This window comes from Podarcis gaigeae (assembly GCF_964106915.1).
Source record: "Podarcis gaigeae genome assembly, chromosome: 15".
Taxonomy (NCBI): domain Eukaryota; kingdom Metazoa; phylum Chordata; class Lepidosauria; order Squamata; family Lacertidae; genus Podarcis; species Podarcis gaigeae.
Window position 1 is genome coordinate 22,541,462 of NC_139692.1, and position 23,630 is coordinate 22,565,091.

The 23,630-nt window shown below is 41.9% G+C and overlaps 1 protein-coding gene across 7 annotated transcripts in view; it reads left to right on the top strand.

Annotated features, from left to right (window-relative positions):
* The window catches only part of ARHGEF12 (Rho guanine nucleotide exchange factor 12), an 85,532-nt gene extending 66,924 nt beyond the window's left edge, over positions 1–18,608 (top strand). For all 7 annotated transcript variants that reach the window (XM_083713924.1, XM_083713926.1, XM_083713923.1 and 4 more), the window contains 10 exons: positions 1,168–1,243; positions 1,598–1,765; positions 2,831–2,918; positions 7,736–7,825; positions 7,980–8,056; positions 8,454–8,684; positions 9,716–10,177; positions 10,853–11,163; positions 12,835–12,907; positions 13,604–18,608. In XM_083713924.1, the coding sequence (XP_083570050.1) occupies positions 1,168–1,243; positions 1,598–1,765; positions 2,831–2,918; positions 7,736–7,825; positions 7,980–8,056; positions 8,454–8,684; positions 9,716–10,177; positions 10,853–11,163; positions 12,835–12,907; positions 13,604–13,614 (1,587 nt within the window). In that variant the 3' untranslated portion in view covers positions 13,615–18,608. The remainder of the gene's footprint in view (positions 1–1,167; positions 1,244–1,597; positions 1,766–2,830; positions 2,919–7,735; positions 7,826–7,979; positions 8,057–8,453; positions 8,685–9,715; positions 10,178–10,852; positions 11,164–12,834; positions 12,908–13,603) is intronic.
* Positions 18,609–23,630: the final 5,022 nt, after the last annotated feature.

The following is a 23,630-nucleotide window of genomic DNA, read 5'->3' on the forward strand; positions in this document are numbered from 1 at the left end:
GAAGTACTCTCCTGGAATATGTTTCTTTAATTGTGCATTTCTAAGAATCTCAGAATTACTAAGGTTCATGCATGTCATGAAATTCAGAGTCTATCATTCAGTAGCTTTGTAATACCACGAAGTTTAAAATTCTACCAGAAAAGTACTACAAACTGTAAACTGTGATATAAAGAATTCAAGGTGATCATGAAATGTTAAGTTTGTGATGGCAGTGCTTGAAAGGTCAGAAAGGAAGGGCTCATAAAAATTCTATTTTACATGCATAACGTCTCAGTATTGGAAACTTTCAGGTGCGTGACAGACATTGAGAACATACATGACCTTGCAAGTACCCATATATTTGTAACCCCTGTTGGTTCATTTTCATGCTTTTGATTTATAGTCTGTCATATTGATAGGACCAAAGGTGGGCTATGGATGTTTGGTGAATCAGCAGTTTAATTTGCAGATTTGTGATATGAGGAAAGATGATAGGGCCCCGAAATAGATGGTTCTACTGACTGTCCTTTGTTTGTTATGAAAATGACTAGAGTAGAGCCTTGGGTTCATGTCCTACCCTCCCCTCTTCGGGCATAAAGGGAGAAGATTAGAAACTTATACAATACTTCTAGTTTATGACAAACCATAGTTTGCTGCATGTGGCCAAAAGAACAAATTATGGTTTTCCATAAGCTAGAAGCAAAAGCTCCCTTCATGTAATGTAGTGGAAGGAGGAAATGTGGAAGCCCAGTGGTTGCAACTGCTTCTGTAACTGAAAGTCATGGTTTGTCATTTTGGTGAATGGAGCCTTTGTACAGACTAAGGAAATCTTTCCACTCCAGTCGTTATACTAGAATTTGATAGGTAGGCATAGGAATTCTAAATGTTAACTATCTGATATCAAAATATTCAAGAAGTCCTGCATCTGGCAAAGTGAACTCTAGCTCATGAAGGCTCTTGTTACAATTTATCTGAATAGTCTTTGAGGTGCCCTGGGTTTTGAGTTGCTTGGGGCTATACTTAAGGTGAAATTGGCCCCTCCAGCCTTTTAATTAGGTACTGCTTTTCGTTTTCACACTATTAATGTTCAACTGTCATAGTCTGAAGGATTTCCACTATGGAGTCCTCCAGTCAGTATTGGTGAACCTCCTGTGAATGGTGCTTTTTTGCTCTGTATTATGTTGACAGAATTTGGATTTAACCAAGAAGAAGATGATCCATGAAGGGCCTCTGACGTGGAAGGTGAATCGGGACAAGACAATTGGTAATCATGTATATCATGTTGACAGGCTTTTTGTGAGATTTTTAAGTAGAAGGGGGAAATTAGGAGGTGCACCTGCACAAGTTAGCTACTAACAATAATGTATGTAGGTTTCTTGAAGCTGATTAAGCTATTTCTGGGCATTTTGGAATGGGTTGGAGGATCATTAAGATTATGCAAGGACACAGCAGTGATATGCAAGATGATTCAATCCCCTCTGTAGTTCCAAGGTGAATTATTTGCATGCCTTGCTGAGAGAGCACACTGCTGATTATTGTCTTTGCGTGAGTTTGCCATCTATGTGCCACAGAGAGTGATCAGTAACCCATTCCTGACTGCCCTTATAACCCACTGCAGATCTCTACACGCTGCTGTTGGAGGATATTCTGGTGCTTTTACAGAAGCAAGATGATAGACTGGTGCTGAGATGTCACAGCAAGATCCTGGCTTCTGCTGCAGAGTGCAAGCATATATTCAGCCCTGTCATCAAACTGAATACGGTGCTGGTTCGCCAGGTGGCCACAGGTTAGTGCAGCTCCAAGGGCCAGATGGTGGTAGAAGAAAGATGGTTTCAGGAAGATCGTTTTGTCTAACAGAGCCATTGCTCAGGTGGAAAAAATGAGTCTACACTGAACTAGAGCTGCAGATCTGATTACAGTCTGCTTATGCATCCTTGTAACTGGATCAAGCCTGAATGGCACAGGGAAATTGTATGAGAATGTTTCCCCCCTCCCCATGTTCCCCACAATCAGTGTCTTGAAGCAAGGTTGTGTCTGTTGGGATGAGCCTAATGTTATCTCATTCTGTTTTTGAAACTTTGGCAAGTATGCCTGCCTAAGCTTGGAACAGCTTTGCTGTTAGCTACATCTACTGTGCTGTATCATTTAGGTAGCTCTGACATTTACTTCCCAAAGTACTCCTTTAGTTTTCTGTCCTCACAGTAATGATGTGAGTAGGTCACTGGTATTTCCTGTTTATTATTTTCCAAGGCCACCTAATGAATCCATGGTAAATATCAGACTTGAAGCTCATTCTTCCAGGTGCAAGCCCAACTTTCTGCCCAGTTTACCATACTTTCTAGAAACTTGACACCCCTGGGTCCTAGATTTGCTTGTTAATTGCATTAATTTACGGTGCATGACTGCAACTTATATGTGCTTATTGTTGTTCATCAGTTGGTTTAGAGTGTGTCTGCTTTGTTCATACCAGGAGGAACAGTCTCTGTTCAAATGTATTGTTTCGGACAGTATGGCCAGACAACACTTTGGTCTTATTGTTTTTGTTGGAAATAACATAGCTGGATTAAACACCAGTGTGCACTCAGTGTATAACCACCCTGCAGATTTGAACAGAGCAGACACTCCAGCAATATTTCTTCTTGGGAATTCAAGAAGTCAATATAGGGAGCAGTAACATTGCTCTGCCATCAATTTTTGAGCTCTAGAAATGAAATCCCATCCTGTATTCATGCAGTTCTTTGTGTGAGTTCTCCTCCCCAGCCCTAGCTACATTACATGCCTCCTGATTTCTAGGTAAAACAAAACAATACAAGATGCCATCAGATTTAACTTGTTCTGTATTTCCCCCCAGATAACAAAGCCTTCTTTGTCATCTCCATGTCAGAGAATGGAGCCCAGATATATGAATTGGTGGCACAGACGGTTTCTGAAAAGACTGTGTAAGTGAGCTTGGCAGTCATCACCAATGCAGTGTGCTTATCATTTTCTAAGGAGGAGATAAATCTTGTGTTCCAGATCTATGAAGCAGCTTCCCACTCAAAGTAGTATAGTTGTTTTTAGAATTCCTCATTTCCCCCTCTTTACAGCCTCTGGGTTAATGCTCTAAACTCCTCTCCAGCTAGGAAGAATGGGGCATATACTTAGAGGGATTCAACTGGTCTACAGCATTGGAGCCTACATAGCTTACCCATCTGTAGAGCTGGCCTTGGTTGTAAGCTTAAGTCAGCAACACCTCCAAACTTAAATACATTGTATCTGGTTACATTTAGTAATGATTCAAATAGGGAGATGTGATGCTTGCTTTCAGTGAGATATAATGTTGGACAACCTGTTTCTTTTTTCCTAAAATAAATGAGCTAGTATAAATGCCATCTTCTTGCTTTGTGGTCTTCTAGGACTTCTGTCTCAATTGACTCAAAAGCAGGGTGCAGGGTACAATCTTCAAGCTAGAAGTCTTGATGAAACTGCCCATTTGCTGTTTCTGGCCCATTTTGTGCCCTGCAGTAAATTATGCAAGGTTAAAAGGAACAGCTTTTTTTCTGGGCAAAAGTGGTGTAGGCTGCTTATAGAAATTTTGAAGTCTTGGCATGTCCCCACTTTTCTTTAAAACTGCTACAGCTAAGAGAGAGAAGGGAGACTCTTAGAAAATTTGTCAGCTTCAGGGACTTGGCAGTGATCCAAACCTCTTGCTGTTTGTTTTAATAGTCCTCAAGTCTTGTATAGCAGAAAATTGTCATTTCCTCTTTCTGCATGGTGTTTTAATTAAGAGTTTGTTTAGAAGGTCAGGGATTCCAGAAGTGACTATGTCATACTGATTTAAATACATACATACATACATACATACATGCATACAATCTTAAGAAAGGGGGAAATTGAGGGCATCTCATAAATTTTGCTCCTCGTCTTTGGTAATTCCCTCGTCATTGTTGGCTTTGTTGTTTCATTGTTTCAGTGAATTATATACTCTGCTTATTTTACTGTAATCTTCTCAGAAGAATCCATTATATTACAGTACAATTTTACAAGATCATATTTATATGCATTTAAAAAGCCTAACTCTGTTATTATCAAATATATTTCCTGAAGCAAATTTAAGTAGCTGAAATCACCACCGTGTGTTGAATGCTATGTCAATTATGTTCCATCCGCCTAACAGTACCATACAATGCAGCCTATAATGTGGTTGGGGTGGGTGAGTGGGAGGTTGCTGCCAGTTTCTCTAATTGAATACTTTCTCATACTTTCTGTTTCTGAACTCACCTCTATGTAGCATGAGAGATGATAGCTCGGCTGTTATTTACAAGGCTCCTTTCTCCTGACTCAAATCCTGTTTTCACAGAGGACTGCTCTTTCAGCCACTAATTAACACCTTTGAAGCAAATCCCAAAGGTGGAGGGGGAACTAACATTGCAGAACAGTTATGTCAACAGGCCACAGCTTTGCTTTCAGAATTTCCTTTCCCATGTTACTTGTTTTATTATTTCTTTGATTTTTATCCTGCCCTTCCTCCTGGGCAAGCCCAGGGCAGCAGAAGCAGCAATGGCAGAACATTACAAAAAACAAAACCCTACTACTAAACACAATTTAAAAACATTCGTAAAAACATTCTTAACCAGTGATCTCATGGGTGCCAAGGACAGTGTGTTTCAGCTGCCAAAAGTTTGGGCAAAGAGGAATATTTTAAATTTTCTCCTGAAAGTCAGTAATGAAGGAAACAGACACATCTCACTAGGGAGGGCATTCTACAAGTGGGGAACTGCTGCTAATAAGTTCCTCTCAGGGGTCACTGCCAACTGAGTAACCCACCAACAAAGCCTCGCATGCTGATCATTTGGTCCAAGATGATGGTTAGTACTTTCCCCAATATTTTAGGTATTTTGCAGTGTTCAAAACTCCCATTGTTCTAGGCACGTTTTGCGACGGAATTTCATTAATGCAAGTAGTTTCTGTGCTCTGGGTGCAGTACTGCGCCTAAGATTTCAAATTAAAACTGCCGCTGCTGGAAGAAAAGGAGGACCTTTTTCAGCCTCCTGGCTTCCAGCCACTCTCTGAAGACTGGGGAAGGGACCCTCATAAGAATATTAGGGGGGCGGGCAGGAGAAGTATGTTTTGGGGTTTTTTGCCGTCTTCAGATGAGGACTAGACCATGTGAAAAATGAACATAAGATTTTAGCTGCAGCTCATTCATTTTCAGCTTTGTATTCTTGTTATAAAAAAAGTGTGCCTAGATACTCTGTTGCAGTGGCCAGAATCTAAGTTTAAGGTGCCATTTAGCTCCTAGCTTTCATATCTCAGTTTCTAACATTGGTACTTTGGTCCCCAGCCATTTAGGGATTTATATGCTAGGAATAACATATTGAATTTGGCCCAGAAGCTCAGTGCAGAACTTTCAGAACTGGTGACACATCATCCATCAGGCTACCCACTTACCAGCCTAATAGCTGCATTCTAAACTTGCTGCTCCCATTGGATTGTCTTCAAGGGCAGCCCCCCCCAGCTGTTTACTGTAGTCCAAGTGGGAAGGCACCAGAGAATGGACAAGGGAGTGGAAGTTATCCAGATCTAGGGAAAGCTGCAGCTGGCAAATACGTCAGCTTTCCTAGCCACAGAAGGCACTTGAGTGACAAGTGAAAAGTTGGAATCCAGGGCTACTGCCAGGCTATGAAGCTCTTCCTTCAGGGGGAGTACATCTTCTCTCAGGACAGGTTGTACACCTAATTCCCAGACACAGGAACCACCCACCTATATCACATCCATCTTACCAGAATTCAGCCTCAGTTTATAAGCTTCCATCCAACCATTCACTACCTTCAGACCTTGGTCCAACACCCTTTCCTGATTCAGATGGGATGGAGAGATAGAGCTGTGTGTCATCTGCATACCAATCGCATTGTGCTCCAAATCCCCAGATGACAACTTTCAGTGGTTTCATATAGATGCTAAATAGCATAGGACACAGAATGGACCCATGTGGATTCCCATAGCCCAAAAGCCATGAAGCCAAGCAACAATCTCCTAGTACCACTTTCTCATAGTGACCCTGCATGAAGGAGTGGTAGAACCACTATAATTAAGTACCTCCAACTCCTGCCTCCCTGAGTCATTCCAGACGAATACAATGAGCAGTGGCGTCAAAAACTGTCGAGCTGCCAAGGAGACTAGCAGGGTTGCACTCCCCCATCTCGCCTGATAGAGGTCATATAGGTTATGCCAGAGATTAAAATTATTCATGCAAAGGCCCAAATAGGCCTTTTGTGTTGTGTGTCTTGGGATGTGCCTTGAATTTCTTTCCCTAATTGATAATGTTTCTTCCCACTCAATAGTTAATCCTGAATTGCATATTTAGCAGTTGCTCTTGCACACTAGACATATTTGGTGACTGTAACAGAGGATTTAGAGTTTAAAAGGCATCTTTTGCATCATCTTCCTGTGCACACTGCAAATGTTTTGAAAAGGCCTGAGGAGCATTAATTATAAATTTGAAAAGTTTGCTGCAGAAAGAGAAATCTGCAAGTCTGTCTTTCCTACAGGCAATGTCCAATTAAAATGACTTCTTCTGTGTACCTAAAGATCTCAGCAGCCTGACAAGTTTTGTCTGTGTGTTTTTGTTCACCTACTTGGAATCTCAAATGGGCTATTAAGTTCTAAGTGCAGGAGTTAGAGGTGTATGTTTGGGGATAGTTTCTGCAGTGATTCTCTGCATATTTAATAGGTTGCAGTGTTTTCTGGTGTTCAGCATAAACTCTTTACTCATCAGTTGCCAAATAATCTGACTAGTTTTTTCAGTAAAATGTTACATTGCTGGAAGTAGTTTGCATTTTCCAAGCAGACTGCACATTGTGGAGCTTTTCTTTAGCCAGCATGGAAGCAGTGGTTGTTAGTTTCTTAGCAGATTATTTTTTAAAAAAATGTAAATGGGATGCTGAAGGCGGGACAGAACAACTTATTTCTCCTTTGCCAGGGGTTGCCTTTCCTGACTTCTCTTAACCTTTTTCTTTCTCTCTCTCTCTCTCTCTCTCTCTCTCTCTCTCTCTTTTTCTTTCTTTCTCCCATTGCTGCATTTGTACATTTCTTAGGGCTTTGGTGTTTGGTTTCTGGGTGTCCACTGATAGATGTGGCAGGATCAGTTAGTTTTTATGCATTTTTTGTCATTGTGCGTACCTTAAACATTTAAGGAAACCAGAATAGCAACATGCTGTGCTTTGTCACCAATTTCCCCCTTTTCAGTGCTCTGCTGCTGGGATTTTCCCCATCAGCTTCCCTCCCTGCTCTGGGTCCCTTCAGCCCTCATCCAGTAGCCACTTTTTTCTTTTTGACGACTGAGTGTGTGTACAGCAAAGCAGCATGTGCTCCAGCAATAAAGAATTTCCTTTCGTGGCTTTGTGTGAATGTGATGGAGACCCTGTGCAGTCTTAGCTACTTGGCCATCGCAGAGACAAGGCTTCTTGTTTCTAAGCTGTTTTTCCGTCTCTCCATACTGAACAGTCATTTATTGCTTCTGTTCACACAGCAACCCTAAGAGAAGGAAATAAATGTATGCAAGGAACTGGCAACGGTAAATTTAAGCCGACGGGGGCAAACTGAAATGATAGGTTGAAAGAGTTGTGAGCAGCACTGAAACCTCTTGTCCCTGTGTATTAGAAAGATGTGAGGAAGAAGTGCAGGAAGAATCAGTTAGCAGTTTTGCTAAAACTCTGCACACTTCTTTTTCTTGGGCATCATGTTTTACACTAGTTCTTTTTTTACTTATCTACAGGTGGCAGGACCTCATAGCACGGATGGCAGGAACAGTGAAAGTTGGACGAGGTAGAAGCGTAATTCCATTTCCGCCGTCTGGGCCATGCGAGTAAGTTGTGTGTTTGCTTGTGTCCATACATTATAACCGGGTAGGTTCTAAACGAAAGAAAGAAAGAAAGAAAGAAAGAAAGAAAGAAAGAGAAATTGTGGATGGTGATACCACTTTTTATGTGGTTGATTTGTTTTCTCTCTTTGGTTTGCAGGGAAGATCATGAGGAGGAAGACCAGCAGAAATTAAAGGAAGAACAAGCTACTCCTGATAGCAGCATGCAGAGTCCAGGTAAAAGTTACATGCTTGGTATTGGGTCCCACCACTGTGGCGTGAGTTACCTTTATACCTTTAATGGTTTATGGCAAATCCAAGGTTTTCTTTATTGTGAATTGTGTTTCAAGTGTTAGATGTGCATATGGCACAAAAGTCACTTTTGAGCCATAGTCGATTTATTCCTTCCAGGTTTGTGTCTCTTAATAGCCCAATGTACTGTATCTATTTATACTTTACTGTCTTCTGTCCCCATCTCCAGGACTAGAAGCATGCATGCATTTAGCATGTTTAATAGCAATGTTTGTATTTTGTTATAGCCTTCCTAAAACTATAGGCTAAGAGAGATAGAAATTTAAATAAGGTATTTTAAGCAGTTTTGAGTTTGCATTGATTTTGGTGGTTTGTTTGTTAGATAAAGATATGGGACTGGAGTCTCCTCTGATGGCGAAGGTTCAGTCTCCTTCAGCAGCAATGTCTGAGAAGCTGGAAGAGGAGGAGCTCCTGGAGGCAGACAGGCAGTTTGGAGAAAAACCAGCAGCAGAGTTGCTGATTAAAGAGTCCTCTGAGCACTACAGCCACACAAGTCCAGAGCACTTGTTCCAAAGTTCAGAAGAGCGATGGGCATTGGATGCACTAAGAAATTGTAAGTAGATGAGGATGTGTGGGGCCCAAGAGTAAGTGAATGGTGGATTTGATGGTACTCAACTGCTGTCCATTGCCTCTTGAGCTAAATGAGCATCACCTACCCTTTTTGGGAGAGAGAGAGAGAGAGAGAGAGCCAAGTATGACATAAAAGAGCTAGGTGCTGGCTGGTTGTGTGTTTTGGTAAAATACCTTTTAAAATGAAATGGTTCTTTGGTACCATCATTAGGTTGGTGAATTGGTGGTATAATATAATATACTATAATATAATATAATATAATATAATAATATAATATAATATAATATAATTAATATAATATAATAACAAATATTCTATTCTATTCTATTCTATTCTATTCTATTCTATTCTATTCTATTCTATTCTATTCTATTCTATTAATACAGTTTGTCTTACAGCATGTCTAAAAACATAATGAAAACATCAAGCGTTAAAAACCCGATACTGGGCTGCCTTCAGATCTCTTCTAAAAGTTGTGTAATTCTTCATCTCCTTGACATCTGAAGGGAGGGCATTCCACAGGGAGCGTGCTCCCTGTTAAAAAAACTTTGTATTCTTTAAAAAATCTCTTGCCTACTCAACCATGCCTTATGTCTTTGAGAGGTGTCAGGAAGGTGAGGCTCAACCACCAAAATGTGCTTTCTGATTAAACCAGGCCTAGAGCATGAGAACAAATGAAAGGCAAGGGATATGGCTGCTATGCTCCAGGTGTCTCAGAAAAGTACTGCTCTACCTAGGCTGGGAAATGGGATGAGATTTGTGGAGGAGCTGGCAGCTCTTGCCTTGACATAGAGATGTACATGGCTGCATTCAGATAACATGCCAGTCTTTAGATTATTGTCTCCTGACATGTCTTATATCTTTCACCTTCTCTAAAAAGAGAAAAGGAGCTGGCTGCTGAGTTTGTGCCTTCTTCGAGCACCAGTCTTTAACATATAATTTATGTGCACAGGTTAATTTCAGTCGCAGGAGATGACTTGCAAGATCTGTGATGATTTTATGTTCCCTTTCAGTGGGCTTATTGAAGAAATTGCTAATGGAGCAGCTGGGCATGTCTGAAAAGGAGTCTCCTGAAGGCTGGCAGCGTATTGCCAGGCATAGGACAATTTGTCAGAGGACCCAAGTGGAGAGTTGTGTCCAGAGAGGACTACAGTACTCGGACAATGACAAGACATCCATTTCTGGGGCCAGTAGGACACCCTCTGTCATGGGAACAAATAATTTTGGACCTTGTTGCAGTCATCGGACTTCAAGTGAATTAATGCAACCAGGGGACACTGTGTCAAACAGCAGTCAGTTAATGGACCCCTTGAGCACAAACCCAGATACCCCAACCACCGAGCCTGAAGTGATAGGTTCTGAGGATGGTGGAGAGCACTTTTTTGATGCTCGGGAAGCCCACAGCGATGAGAACCAATCAGAGGGTGAAGTGGCGGAAAGGAAGGAGGAAGAAGAGGTGCAGTTGCGGATCTCAGGTGAATAAATCCCACAAATGTGTTAGGCTGAAATGAAATATTGCTGTAATTTGGGCAGAGCTCTTAGAACGTCAGTTCTGATGGCACATATCATTGTGAAGGAAGATGTGTGCATCCACTGTATCTCACTAGTTGTGAGAATGCATATTTAACCTAAAAACCCTGTGGGAAGATACCTCCCAGTACATCAATTCTTTTTTGGGGGAGGTGGCAGGGGGCCCACATCATCAACCATTCAAGGGCAGTGTTCCATGGAAGAAATTTGTAAGGTGGCAAGTGTGTGAGCACCTCTACCTACCTTCACAAAACTTAAAATGATGTGTTCTTGGCTGCAAATACTGACTTTGGCAGAAGAATTATGCAGAGGGTTCATATTCACAAATCCAGGTTCGTGTCAGGAGCCACAGGAGAGATGGGGTAGCTTTCTTACCATGAATTCCTGTTTCACCACAGTTTAACCCAAAGCACTGAGATTTTAGGGAGAAGAACCTCCAGAGAGGTTTGAGTCCAGTCACGTACTGAATGCAACTTAACATTTTTTGCTAAGGTTACACCAATTTCATACTTGCATGGCATGCACAGGTGTTAGGGGCAGGCACATACAGTATTGTTGCTGCCATCTTAGATGAGCTGCTCTTATCTGGAAGCGTTAGTGTTAAGATATTGTCTTCACAGGAAATTATTTGATCCTTGACGGATATGGCACAGTACAGGAGAGCTCCACAGATGAGGAGGTAACTTCGCTGGTTCTACAGTGCACTGCAGGCAACAGCACAATGGACTCTGCCCACCAACCACCACCATCTCTGCAAGACACCCGGACAGACGAAGGAAGCTTGGCATTTGCAGAGGAATTAATGGCCTCCCACTGGGAAGCTGCTAAGGAATCCTGCTCAGGTGTACTAAGGCCTCCCTTCTCTGTGGAGTCTTGTGCCCTGATAATGCATTACATACAGAAGATAGAAGCCAACCTTGAACACTTAAAGGTACGGTGTGTTCTTGTGTAAATTTGGCTGCATTTCTTTTTTCTAAAAAAACATGTAGAAAGTGGGAAATTGGGAACAAAAAGGCTTCCTGGGGAACAAGGCATGCTGAGGATTTGTATGTGTTTTATTTTCTTCACTGATTTCACTGTAGCTTTTCAAATTGAGATTGGTGGTGAATTTTGTTCCACGACCAGGAGAGTTCAGTTCAGTTGAGTTTTTCAAAGGGAAAGAAATGAAAACCTTAAGGTAATCCTGGAGAAAGAGAAGGCTTCATGTGGGGAATGTGAATGAAGGGAAAGAGTGATTTTAGGATCCAGTATTGTGAGGTATCATTCAAAATCTCAGGCAGCAAGGAGGCGAGGGGTGGAGCAGAAAGTCTAGAGGCTAAGATCAGTTTCCATTTACTGAAACGAGTGTGTCAAAAGCCACAGTTTCAGTTGAGAACTTCTCTGTATCTTAGAGGCTCAAAGAGAGACAGGGACACTTTAGATCTAAAGTTGGCAAGCTAGGGATTTGGCCACAGTGAAATGAAAGTACAGGAATCAAAGTAGGGGAAAAGATGTGAAGACAATGCAGCACCTTGGGAAGAAGGGCTGGTTGTTACATGATGGAACCAGGACTAGGGCAATGCTGTCAGAGGCAGGCAGTTCCTTACAGCCAACTGGATGGCTCTTGCAACTTTTTAACAGTCCCAAGAAACCAAAGAGTATTGTGCATCCTGTGCGAGTCCAATATGAAGCACATTTTTCTTTGTAAATTGCATTGACTTTTTAAAATAATCAAGCGGTGTACACATATTATGAAAGAAATAAAATAAGGGTTTAAGGGCTTATTCTCTACTATCTGTTTTTTATCCTGGCACCAACCTGAATAAAGATAAAACATTGCAAGATAGAGTCCAGTGATGAGAGAATTCAGCCTTTGCTTCATCAGACTTAGGCTTGGCTTCCTGCTGCACCACAGATTGATAAGGTGCAGCAATTAATATGTTTCATTTTTCCAGGCACATGATTGCTCCTGTGAGCGATGCCATGGGCATAGGCATAGGATGTACACATGTATTTATAAGTTAGACTTCCTTCCTTGTCAGCTTTGCACTGTGGCTCAAGAGATTACTAGGAATGTGGTCCTTCTGAATAAGACAGAAATTTTCATGGAGCGTGAGGTTGACATGTGAAAATGCAACATGGGATTTGACTGGAGAGTCTTCCTGTGTCTCTTCTCCATCTGGGAAATGTGCTCAGTGACTTTTCACCTTCAAGATGCTAGAAAGTGCAGAGTTTTGCTATCCCAGTAATGATTGTGTGAGAGTTGCTTCAGGAAGATAAACAGAAGGCAGACAGGCCAATGCCAAAGAGATGCTAAATTGGGATGAGTGGTGTTCCTGTGGTGTAAAAATGGCATTGCTCGTTTCTGAGGCAATGCCCTTCTGTCCTTGATGGGCTGCTGTTTTCAGCTGCTGCCAAACCTGCAAGACCTTTTCCATATCTGGAGAGAAAACAAGTAATAGCTTGAAAGAATAGGAGAGGTTCTCTCATTACTGGAGTTCTCAGTGATAGAAGACTGAATCTGTTCCAGAACTTGGCATAGACACAGTTTCAGTGAGTCTGATCTGATTGCCTGTCTGCAAGTGAGCCACAGATCAAATGTGTGTTGGCTTGTATCTTCCAGGAAGTGGAGGAGAACTATGCTACTCTTCTTCAACAAAGGCTGGCTGGAACAGCCCCCACAGATGAGCACTCAGGTATGCCTTCCCCATTCCCTGGGCAGCTTCTAAACAGAAATACAAGGGGAAACAGTTGTTAATCTTTCTTGCAAAAGTTTTTAGAGATTTCACTGCAGCTCCTGAATTTTCAGGAAAAGATGCTGGCTATAAAACATTCTAATTCAATACCTGGGTTTGCTGACATTGTGCACCTTTCTCTTAGTGGATTGTATGGTATAAGAGGTGCGCCCTTCCTTGCTGCTCAGCACTCAGTCCACTGATAACGTGATAGTTCTAAGGGCCCAACAGAAGATCAGCTGATAGCTTATTTCAGAGTTATTTTTCTATGTTCCAATGGTCATAATTTACAAGATGACCTGCCCCACCCATTCTTATGACCTTTTTGTAGCCTCCTATTTGTAGATATGAGATCTCTTAAGAAGCATACAATTCTATAGGCACTTTTACTCCTCTCCTGTATTAGCGTTAGTTAATACAGTGGATGTATCTTCCAGCTCAACACCTCATGTTCTTTTTGCAGCCTCAGGGAGCAGACAAATGGAAATAATTGTGTTTTGTTTTTGGCTCACATCTAACTGTTTAGTGCAGAGATACATCTCTGTAAAGCACCAGAGCATGGATTGTGCACCTGCGATAGAAACACCTGTGCATAAGATCCATAGTGCTCAGCTGCTGCTTTATAATACTGTGTTCTACTTCTTTCTTTCTCTTTAGATAAAAGTTAGTCAAGCTTCTCGGAGGTTGGATGGAAGCATCAGCCTCGCATTGGCACCTGTTGGCTTCTGCCTGGACTCTTGCAGCATGAGGGCTCTTTCCGTGGACCATCCAAGTGCAGCAGTGGGAACTGGGGGGGTTGGGGTGGAGTATGGTTTCCTTTTAGGCCTCTGCACTAGCTTGTCAGGGAGAGGTGGTGATTTTTTTTCTCCTCCTTTGCTACCAGTAATTCTTTTTGATTCCAAACAAAAGGAAAGAGAGGAACAAAAAGAAGAAACCAAATGTATAAAGCTTTGGGTGTAGGATATATAAAAATGTATTTAGACATATACAAAAAAAAAAAATCAATGTATTTATTTGACTTCATTCCATGTACTGAAAGCACACTTTAATTTGTATTTTATTAGGCCCCAACATCCCTATGCTCCTGGACCCACATTCAGGGCTACTTGTGTGTGAGAGCGTGTCTTGACTTTTCACTGGATTGGATTCTGCCAGCAACCAGTCCACTGCTCAAAAGAGCTTCTCCTGCAATGGTCCCCCGCCCCCTTTGCAGTGACGGTATGCCATGCTGTACACAACCAGGCACTTGAAAGGTTGGCAGTCTTTGGGCTCTCCTTGCAATGGCACCTGGTGCTTTGACAAGGAGATGAAAGGCTTGGGATTTTTACCTTGGCTTTGAATTCTCTTTGAAAGCAGTGAGGTGGGGCAAAGAATGTGCCTGCTAAGTCACTCCTGGTTTGCGCATCTTCTACTACTGGAGTTAGCCACAGGTACTTCTCAGTAAAATCCCAGGTATGTTCAACACCCAGAGGTGTGCTTTGTTGGCCATTGCATGTGCAGGGAGAATGGGATTGGTTTGGGGTGGTGGGGTTTTGTTTTGTTTTTTGCACTGTTTGTGCCAAAGTGCTCTGAAATCACACTGGTTAGCTCAGAAGCCTCCATGGGAGCAGCTCTGCAGTATTTTTCCTAATAGGAATTCTGACATCCTTGTGTTTTGAAACTGAACCCTGTCTAAGAATGGAAATTGAAGGCTCACAGCACATATGTAAAAACACTGGACATTCCAGACTGGTTACCGGAAGTGGTACAAGGCTGGGTGCTACCTCCATGAGACAGACCGTTCAGGATGCAGCTTCTTCCTTTCATTGCAAGTGGCTGGTCTTTTTTTTTTTTTTTCCCTGCACCAGGTTCCCAAATCCTGGCCTTTTTTTTTTTTTTTTTTGACAACTCAGATCTAAATGTGCCGAACTCTAGAAATCCCCGTAACTTGTGTTCCTCATGTTGAATGTGCTGCGAAGTGTGGAGAATTTTTCTTTTTCTTTTGTTTTCTTCCCCTCCTTCCAGCGTGAAGGTCATACTGCCTGCTCCATTAACACAGAGACACATTTCCCCTGTAGCTATAATGGCAGAGAATCAAAACGCTTGTTGTTTCCCAGTCATGCGAAACACAAACCTCTTCTTCCCTTAGCAGGCCGAATAGTAGTACTAAGAATGGGCAGGCTGTGCAAGGACAAATTTTAAAAACCTCCCCTTCCCTCCAACCGCCAACGTTTTGAAACCATGAACTGATGTCTGTCAAGATGGGGAGATAAGATTTTCCAGAAGCAAGTTGTACGGATTGCCATCCCTCTTCAGTGGCAGAAAGTGCCCCAAAACCAAAGGGTCTCCTTCCATATCTGCACGAGCTTCCTTTTATCAGTGCCGTTCTGAGCGCCTCGTGGATCTGCTTGTTCCCATTTCATAACTGCTTGATTCTATAATTTCACGTTGTTTTCCATGTAAAACTTTTGCCACCTCTTGGCATTAGGAAAACTAGGTGTGCCTGAGTATAGAAGATAAACATGGACCTTTTCAGATTTTAAATAGCCCCTCTTTTTTTACCTCTTAGCTATGTAACATCATGCTAGCAACACTTTTACATTCCCTTTCCACAGCCCATGTCTAGGACGATCAAGAAATCACACTCACAACATGGACCTCTCCCTAGCATGAGTAGCTTTTGAGCAGTGGGGAGTTCAGATTTCCACTGCAGATTGTTGTTGCCTGTCTCTTCCCTGCATTCTGTGGCAGGAGTCCCAAGATCATTGTCTGCTGTAGCACTTCCACTATAGATTTGACCTGCAGAGGTGTCTGGCAAGATAATTCTTCAGCATCTTTACAATATGCCTCTGGGTCAGGTTGCCAAAATCTCCTGAGGATCAACCTGAGAAAGGAGGTCATGCAAGGCGAATGCAGGTTTTGTGGCAAAGCCTGAAGAGTTCTTAGCCATCCTTAGAGGATGTGACCATCTCATTCCCCCCCACCCTCGGAAGTGAAACAGTACTGTGCTCCTGTCCTTTTGGTGGTGTTTGGTTTTGTGTGTTTTTCAGGCTTGTTCTTATGCCATGTTATGCAATCTCCTGTTAAGGGCATTATTCAGCTTATAAGAAAGAGAAGGTGGTGAGAAATGGGGATTGTCCATTGCTCCCAACACAGTATCCTAAAATCACTGGGGATGTCTTAACTCCCTAGCGTGTCTACTGTACAACAGACCCCAGGCACAGATCCATTTTTGTGAAGAGGGTCAAAACTAAAATGCACTTTGCGGGGATTCCCATTGGTTTTGGGTTTGTGTGGTCCCCCCCCCCTTTTTAAAATATATTAGAATAGCCTTGAAAAATTCCAACCAAAGAATCCTTTCCTGTCCTTCATGTCTGGCTGTGAACATTCCCTTCTTTAGACTGGACAATAGTATGGAACAGCCTTTTCTCTCTCCTTTCCTCCTCCCTTGCAAAATGAAAAACAAAACAAAACCACAGGCTGAAAAAAAGAAGTAATGGAATATTTCATGGACAAGATAACATTATGTTGGCTCCACTGTCCTTTTTTGTGTTTAACCTGGATTTATAGAAGAAGATTATTGCAGGGGGTGGGGGATTCAAAAGGCAAAGGCCTCGATCCAGATGTCAACAGCTTGCTTTTGCATCATTTGGACCTGGTCTACACATGAAGCAGAATGAATTGGTAGAATGCCAAGAGTGGTAGACTGGACTGTTTGTTCGTTTCTTTGGGTTTATTTTCTTCTTTCTGGGCTGTCTGAGAGCACAAGCAGTGCAAAGCTTTAGATGAAAGTTGGGATTTCTTTATATAGCACTCAAATTTTCCAGTAAAAACAGAAGGGCCAAAGCAGTCGTCTCTGTTTGCAGTGCTTTTGCTTTTATCTGCTTTTAGTAACATTAACTCCAATTCTTGTGATAAATCAACTCTTAACTGCCACATCTGAGGGCCTGGTAGACAGTTTCTCTCCCCCACCCCCGTGTGTTGATATTTTTAATGTTTTCTCCGAGGCTCTACCTATGCCTGTACCTTGTTGAGTTTATTTTTTAAAACTTGCATACCATTCTTTCTTTGCACTGTAGGTGGGTGGAATATTGTAAAATATGGTCCCCAGTCCAGTTTGGCACTTTGTCTTCAGCAATACAGATGATGATGATGATGAAGAAGAAGAGTTTGGATTTGATATCTTGCTTTATCACTACCGAAAGGAGCGGCTAACATTCTCCTTTCCCTTCCTCCCCCACAACAAACACTCTGTGAGGTGAGCGGGGCTGAGAGACTTCAAAGAAGTGTGACTATCCCCAAGGTCACCCAGCAGCTGCATGTGGAGGAGCGGAGACATGAACCTGGTTCTCCAGATTACGAGTCTACCGCTCTTATCCACTTTGATTACAGTGCAGTTAATTTGGCTTTTAATAATTTGCAGTTAATAATTTGTAAAGATATAAACTGAAACTGTGTCTTTTCGCTCATTGTGACAAGCAAGATGGTATTCTTGCCTTGGACTTCAGCAAAAAGATATATCACATACTCATTTTTTAAAAACACTTTCTGCCAGAGTTGAGAAAGATTTGTGAGCGGTGGAATAGATAAATAATCCTGGGAAGGAGCAGGAGGGCTGCTCACATCCCAGGGCTCTGCTTCCTCATCCTCCCCTCATTCTGCTTGGTGTGTAGATCAAACCTCACTGTGTAAACACTGTAGTAAGGGAGGAGGAAACAGTACTGAGTCTTCTGTGCAGAGTTTTTAGCACAGCGGTCCTGGGCCCAGTCGCGTGGTTTGACGCTGCCACCTACTGTTAACCTACCATTTAAACATGCAAGGAATGGGGTTGCTAGGTGGCACTTGCGGACATCGGGCATACAGTACTTGTGTGACCAATTCCTGGAGTGGGAGTGGGCGGAGGTAATTCCTGGGCAATAGGGACCCTTGATTCTTGACAACCAAAGCTTAAGAACAGCTGTGGCCCTGGCTTCTTGGACTCTTCCATGGTTGTCTAAGCATAAATGTTCCAACTTGATAGAAAGCTCCTTTTGAGGTAGAGGAAGTTGTTGGTGTTTGCTCCTTGTGTTGTTCTCATGTGGAATATTGGTGCATCTTGCATCTGATGGATGGATTTGACCCCTTGCTGTCCCCATTTCAAAGAGATCCTTCAGTCCTCCTCCTCCCTCCGTCCCCAGATGCCAGCTGATAAGCCAATGGTCTCCAAAAGGGATACTGCAGCCAGAACACTACACTGCTCTTTAAGAATTAAAAAAACAAAAAAAGAGTTGTTTTGAAACTTCCTTCCTACTAAAAATGTATTTTATTTGTTCACTATACAATCATATACTCCTTTTAACCGGTTTTACTTTTAAGGAACACAGGAACAATCTGGAATTTGAAAAGCAAAATGCAAAAAAAAAAAGAAAAGAAAGAAAAAGAAATCCTCTTAATACCTTGTATTTTTAACTGATCATGTTTGAATGTTTAAGAAAAAAAGAATTTATTGTTCTAATTATCCAGATGTATTGTATGTTTGTAAAATAGCTCTTATTAATTAGCTGATAAGGTGGTATGTTTCTGGAACAAAATATTGCTCATTTTAAAAAAGAGGTTTTGTTGGGTTTGTTTGGTTTTTTTGGAATCTGGGAAATAGAAAATTAAAGCATTCAAATGCCAGTAAATAAGCTTAAAGGAACCCAAACATTTGACTATGGTATTTTGTTGAATCCAGCAGATTCAAGTTCACACTCCTGGAGTAGACCAATAGCCTAGTGGACCAGTGATCCTGTCTGCACTGATTTGGCAATTCCATGATAAAGAACCTCCCTTTCTGACATCTGAGGCTATCAGATCTATTCTCAGCTTATAGAGAGCATGCAACAGTCACAAAAGAATGCAACATTTCTGACTTGTCTTTTGCTTCTCAGGCACAGAACACTCCGCCCCTGCAAACAGAGGACTCTTCTGCCAGTTTCATGAGATTCAGTGTAATCCTTCAAACTAGGAGAGTTTCAGCACAAAACTGTTCATGCTGAACTGTAAAAGTGAACTGTAAAATTCGTTCAGTTTATATATCATCCTTTTTCTAAAGAAAAAGGCAGTGTACGACATTAAAAATGTAGTTTACTACTGCTACTGCTAATAGTAGTAGTAGTAGTAATAATAATAATTGATAATAATAATAACAATAATAATAATAATAATAAACATTCACAGAAAAATAATCACAATTATCTCTTGCTTTGAGAAGGGAGCATGAAAACCCTAGTTGAAATGTCAGAGGAGAAAGCTGGATAGGGTCTTTATTGGCTCTGAATTTTTCACTTCTGGCTATTGTTGCATATTTAATTGTTTTCTCCCCATCTTCCCCTTCCATGACTTGAGTTCAAATGTGACTGAATAAAGTGCCACATGTTTCATGGCCAGCATCTGTGCCAGGCATTGTACCTGTCCCCCCTGACAAAGGGTAGTTTAAAGTTCTTGTGCCCAGTTTATCCTCTTCACTCCAACTATGGATTTATATATTTCTGTTTTGTGGATTGCTTGCCTCTACATCCAAATCTCTGGGACCATTGAAGGAATTGAAACCTTCCTGCATTTCCCAGCCGCCACACAACATCCATAAAAAACTCTGCTATTTACTTGCATTGTAATTGCTAATTGGAGCTCAGTTATGCTTTTCTAGCGATGCGTTTTTCTGGATTCTGTTGTCTTGGGAAATTGTGCACTGCATTTTTCTCCTGACTACACACTTGTAATGACATTTTACTTAAGATAAACTGATGCAGATGCTGCCATCTGGGTCTTCCTGAAGCCGAGCTTCCTAAACTAAGACAGGATTGCTTTGAAGAAAAGCTTAACTCGTTAATTTGGAGGTTATCTTGTCACAGGGTGACCTTGCTTCCTATGGCCCTTCATTCAGGGCCCCTCCCTGGATGCTCAGGAAAGAGGTCATGTGGTGGGGAGTCCATGGATTATCTAGTGTCGAATACTCCAAATAGATTTGTATTTTTTCTCCATTAAGACTCAACTTGGCTGGTGCTCAGACCATGGGGCGTTGGCTAGCGAAGAGTCTGTGCACTGCAGATACACTTTGGGTGGTGCAGCTTCCATAAGAAGAAGCAAACACTTGAGAAGTTTGGACAAGGACTAAAGAGCAGAGGGGTAGGAGGGAATGGGGAAGATAGCTTGGTTCTGAAAATCATGCCTGTGTTAGGAAGCTGGATGGGTAAAGCTGGGAGATAGAAGAAGTGAAAGATGACAGACTCAAAAGGCAGTGAACTGAGAAGCGAGACCCGCAGGGGAAAATTGCATTTGGACAGCTGGAATAATACTTGGGATTCTAAACAGTTTATGCTCAGTACCTTTTAAAGGGCAACTTGTATTCTCAAAGCTATGCAAAAGCTATCCTTTGTAACATTCTCCGACCCAGCTATATCAGTTTCAAAACTGGTAATTTGCAATGCAGTTAAAGAGCACAGGTGAGGAGCTATATTTCTCTGTTTTCCCATGTTCCCAGCATTATTTTGTGTTATGCAGGATACAGATATCTGTATCTTCTCATGCTTGAGGTTCTGAAAAATGAATTGCTTTATTGGATTTTGTCCTTAGTATAAGGGGACATTGGGAAGGTCCAGTAACTTTTACATTGCCTTAGAAGCAGATAATTTCAAGATAGCTGTCATTCATGGCGGCTAGTGAGTTTTCTGGGCCAGTCTTGCTGCCGGTGAAACCATGTGCTTCCAACTTTATAAAGAAATTGACAGCATTTTTTAAAATGTTGAGGGCCTGTCTGCAGTTTCCCAGAATGACAAATGACTTTCCTTAAATATTAATGATAGTTACTCAGCAGTAAATGCAGGCTGGTGCTTGATAGGGGATAGAGCAAGCTGCTCTGAGTTGATTTTTCTTTTCTCTTTTTATTACGTTTTCATTTTTCAGTTATTTGTTTATTTGTTTAGGTAAGTGGATGCCTCATTGAAGAAACAGATCCAGCTTTGAGTGTCCTAAATTTTTAAAATGCTAATAAATAGTTATACAAGCTGTCCAAATGAATAAAGAATAGAGGGAGGGGAGGCATCCACAACTTCATTTTTATGTTGGCAGACTTGAGGCTTCAGCAGTGGATGGAAAACAGAGGAGACTGGTAAATACTTATTGAGTTACTCAGTTATTATTAATTTATTAATTTATTTGGTTTCTTACCCTGCCCTTCACCGTAAGGTCCCAGGGTGATTTACAGAGACTTAAAATTCAATATTAGAAGCAGTGTAAACAAATTGCCTTTTCAGGGATATGGTAGATCTTGAAAACATAGAATCATAGAGTTGGAAGAGACCACAAGGGCCATTGAGTCCAACCCCCTGCCAAGCAGGAAACACCATCAGAACACTCCCGACATGGTTGTCAAGCCTCTGCTTAAAGACCTCCAAAGAAGGACACTCCACCATACTCCTTGGCAGCAAATTCCACTGTCGAACAGCTCTTACTGTCAGGAAGTTCTTCCTAATGTTTAGGTGGAATCTTCTTTCTTGTAGTTTGGATCCATTGCTCCGTGTGTTTCCATTACAGATGGCCAGGGTACAGAGGTGTGTCTTCAGAATACAATGAAAAGTATGGGTTGTATCTAACATCTGCTCAAAGTTGAGCCGTTGAAACTGGTGGACCTAGATTAGGCGTGCCTGATTTCAGTGGGCCTATTTTGAGTAGGACCAGGAGACGATTCGATATAATCAAGGTGTCAGGCACACCTGTGAAAAGGGAATTCCACATCGCAGGAACTGCCACAGGGAATGCAGTCTCCTGGATCACCACCGCCCCAAACTCCTGAGGGTGGTGGACCTACCAAGAAGCTTTTCCTGTTGGCAAGCTTCTCTGGTCCTTCAGACTCACTGGTCCAGACCCATTTTTGCTCTGGAACCAGCAACCTCCAACAGCATGGTTGCACTGTCCGTGAAGTTCCATTGTACGTAACAAAACTTGCACACCATTCTCTTGAAACTGAAGGTCCTTGTGTTTTCAGTGTTCCTAAATGCTTGGTTTTGGAGCACACAGAACAACTCCATCTCAGTGTTCTTTTTGTACGCTTTCGGCAGAGTGATCCTAAGTGCCAATCCTCAGTGGCTGACTAACTTCCTTTCACTCTGACTGGCTCCAATCCACACAAAAGGTGAGAAGACTTCCCAGTGGCTCAAAAGTGTCTCTTTTGTGCTGACTGGGCAGCTCTTAAGATACTGGAGACAAGGACCCTGCTGCAGAAATAGTAATAGGCCTTTGACCCACCCAGTGTGAGATATTTTAAATGCAGTCAAACCAACAATGCATGTTTGCTAGATAAGCACATGATAGGAGCTGAAGCCCAAAGAGTTTTCTTGTTAAATTTGCTTGAGAGAACTCTTGAGAGCCATTCCCACTGTGTCCTGTATCCAGACATATAATCTCAAAACCTGGCTGAGCACTTCCTCTTTGACATTTGACCTCATTCCAGCAATGTGAGAACACCTGCATGTCTGAGCTCCAAACTGCGGCTACATTTTAAGCCAGACTTGAGTATGCCTTTGTAACTGGATTGCCGTTTTAAGGCTGCCGGAACAAAGTTGCTGCATCTGTTACTTTTCAACAAGTATTCTGTGTGAGTAAATGTTATTTTTACCTTTTACAAGATTGCGTGGAGGAAAGGGGGGAAATGCCAGAAGCCACTCTGCCTTAATGCTTTGGATTACTTACACTAAAAGGCTAAAACTAGCTTGCCTTTTAAGCTGCAAAGGGATAGCACTCTGCTGAACTCACAAACATGGTGAAGGAAGGGTAATATCTAATATATCCTCTCCTAGCATCTATACACATCCCTACACCCACTGCCCCCACACCTGAACTACTACACAATTACCATTGTAGCATTTCTGGGCCATGGAGAAATCAAGTGTTAAAATAAGCCAGCAAATGGGCACAAGGCCAGTTTTGAAGTTCTCACCTCTTCCATTTCCAAATGATCTTGAAATGCCCAGAGAGTCCCTTTTTGGAGACCTGTGAAATACCACGCCTGCTCCTGGTCCTACTCCTGACCTGTACCTAATGGAGCCAGGCTTTGTCGTTGGCCTCTTGTACTGCATCATTAAAACGAAGCAATAAACAGTCTGTCTCCCTCTCTCCCAGCCCAAGAGCTTCTGTTTAGCTCTCCCCTCCAGCCCCAAGCAGCTGGGATTTTTACAGCTGCAAATCATCAGCCATGCTTTCGGATATATAAAACACTCCTAAAACCTCTCCAATGGTTTCTCTTTTTTTGCTAGTTTGTTTGTTTCCAGATGCCTGCAGTTTATTCAGTATAAAGTATTTCTCCTCTCCACCACCTCATCAATGTTTTAAGCAAATATCAACAAGGAAGTTAAGCAGGTCTCCCTGGAGCAAGGTGCAAATCTACATTTCTGTCAGCTGCTGGGATGGCTATCAGATAATTCATATCTGAGGGTGTTTCTCAGGTCAGTGCTAAGAAAGATGGGCAGTATCTTTCCTTTCACTAGCATATATTTTGCTTGCCAAAAGCGTTGTCTATTTGTCAAAACTACATGCATACAAAAATGTCTTTACATTATGAGTAATTAGCACTAAAAAAGTTGATGAATTTTCATGAGGATTTATTATTATTATTAATTGCACAGTGCTTCAGAAATGTGAACAACTTAATTTAAGTTTGGAAAAATGAGAAACTGGGAGAACCAGAACT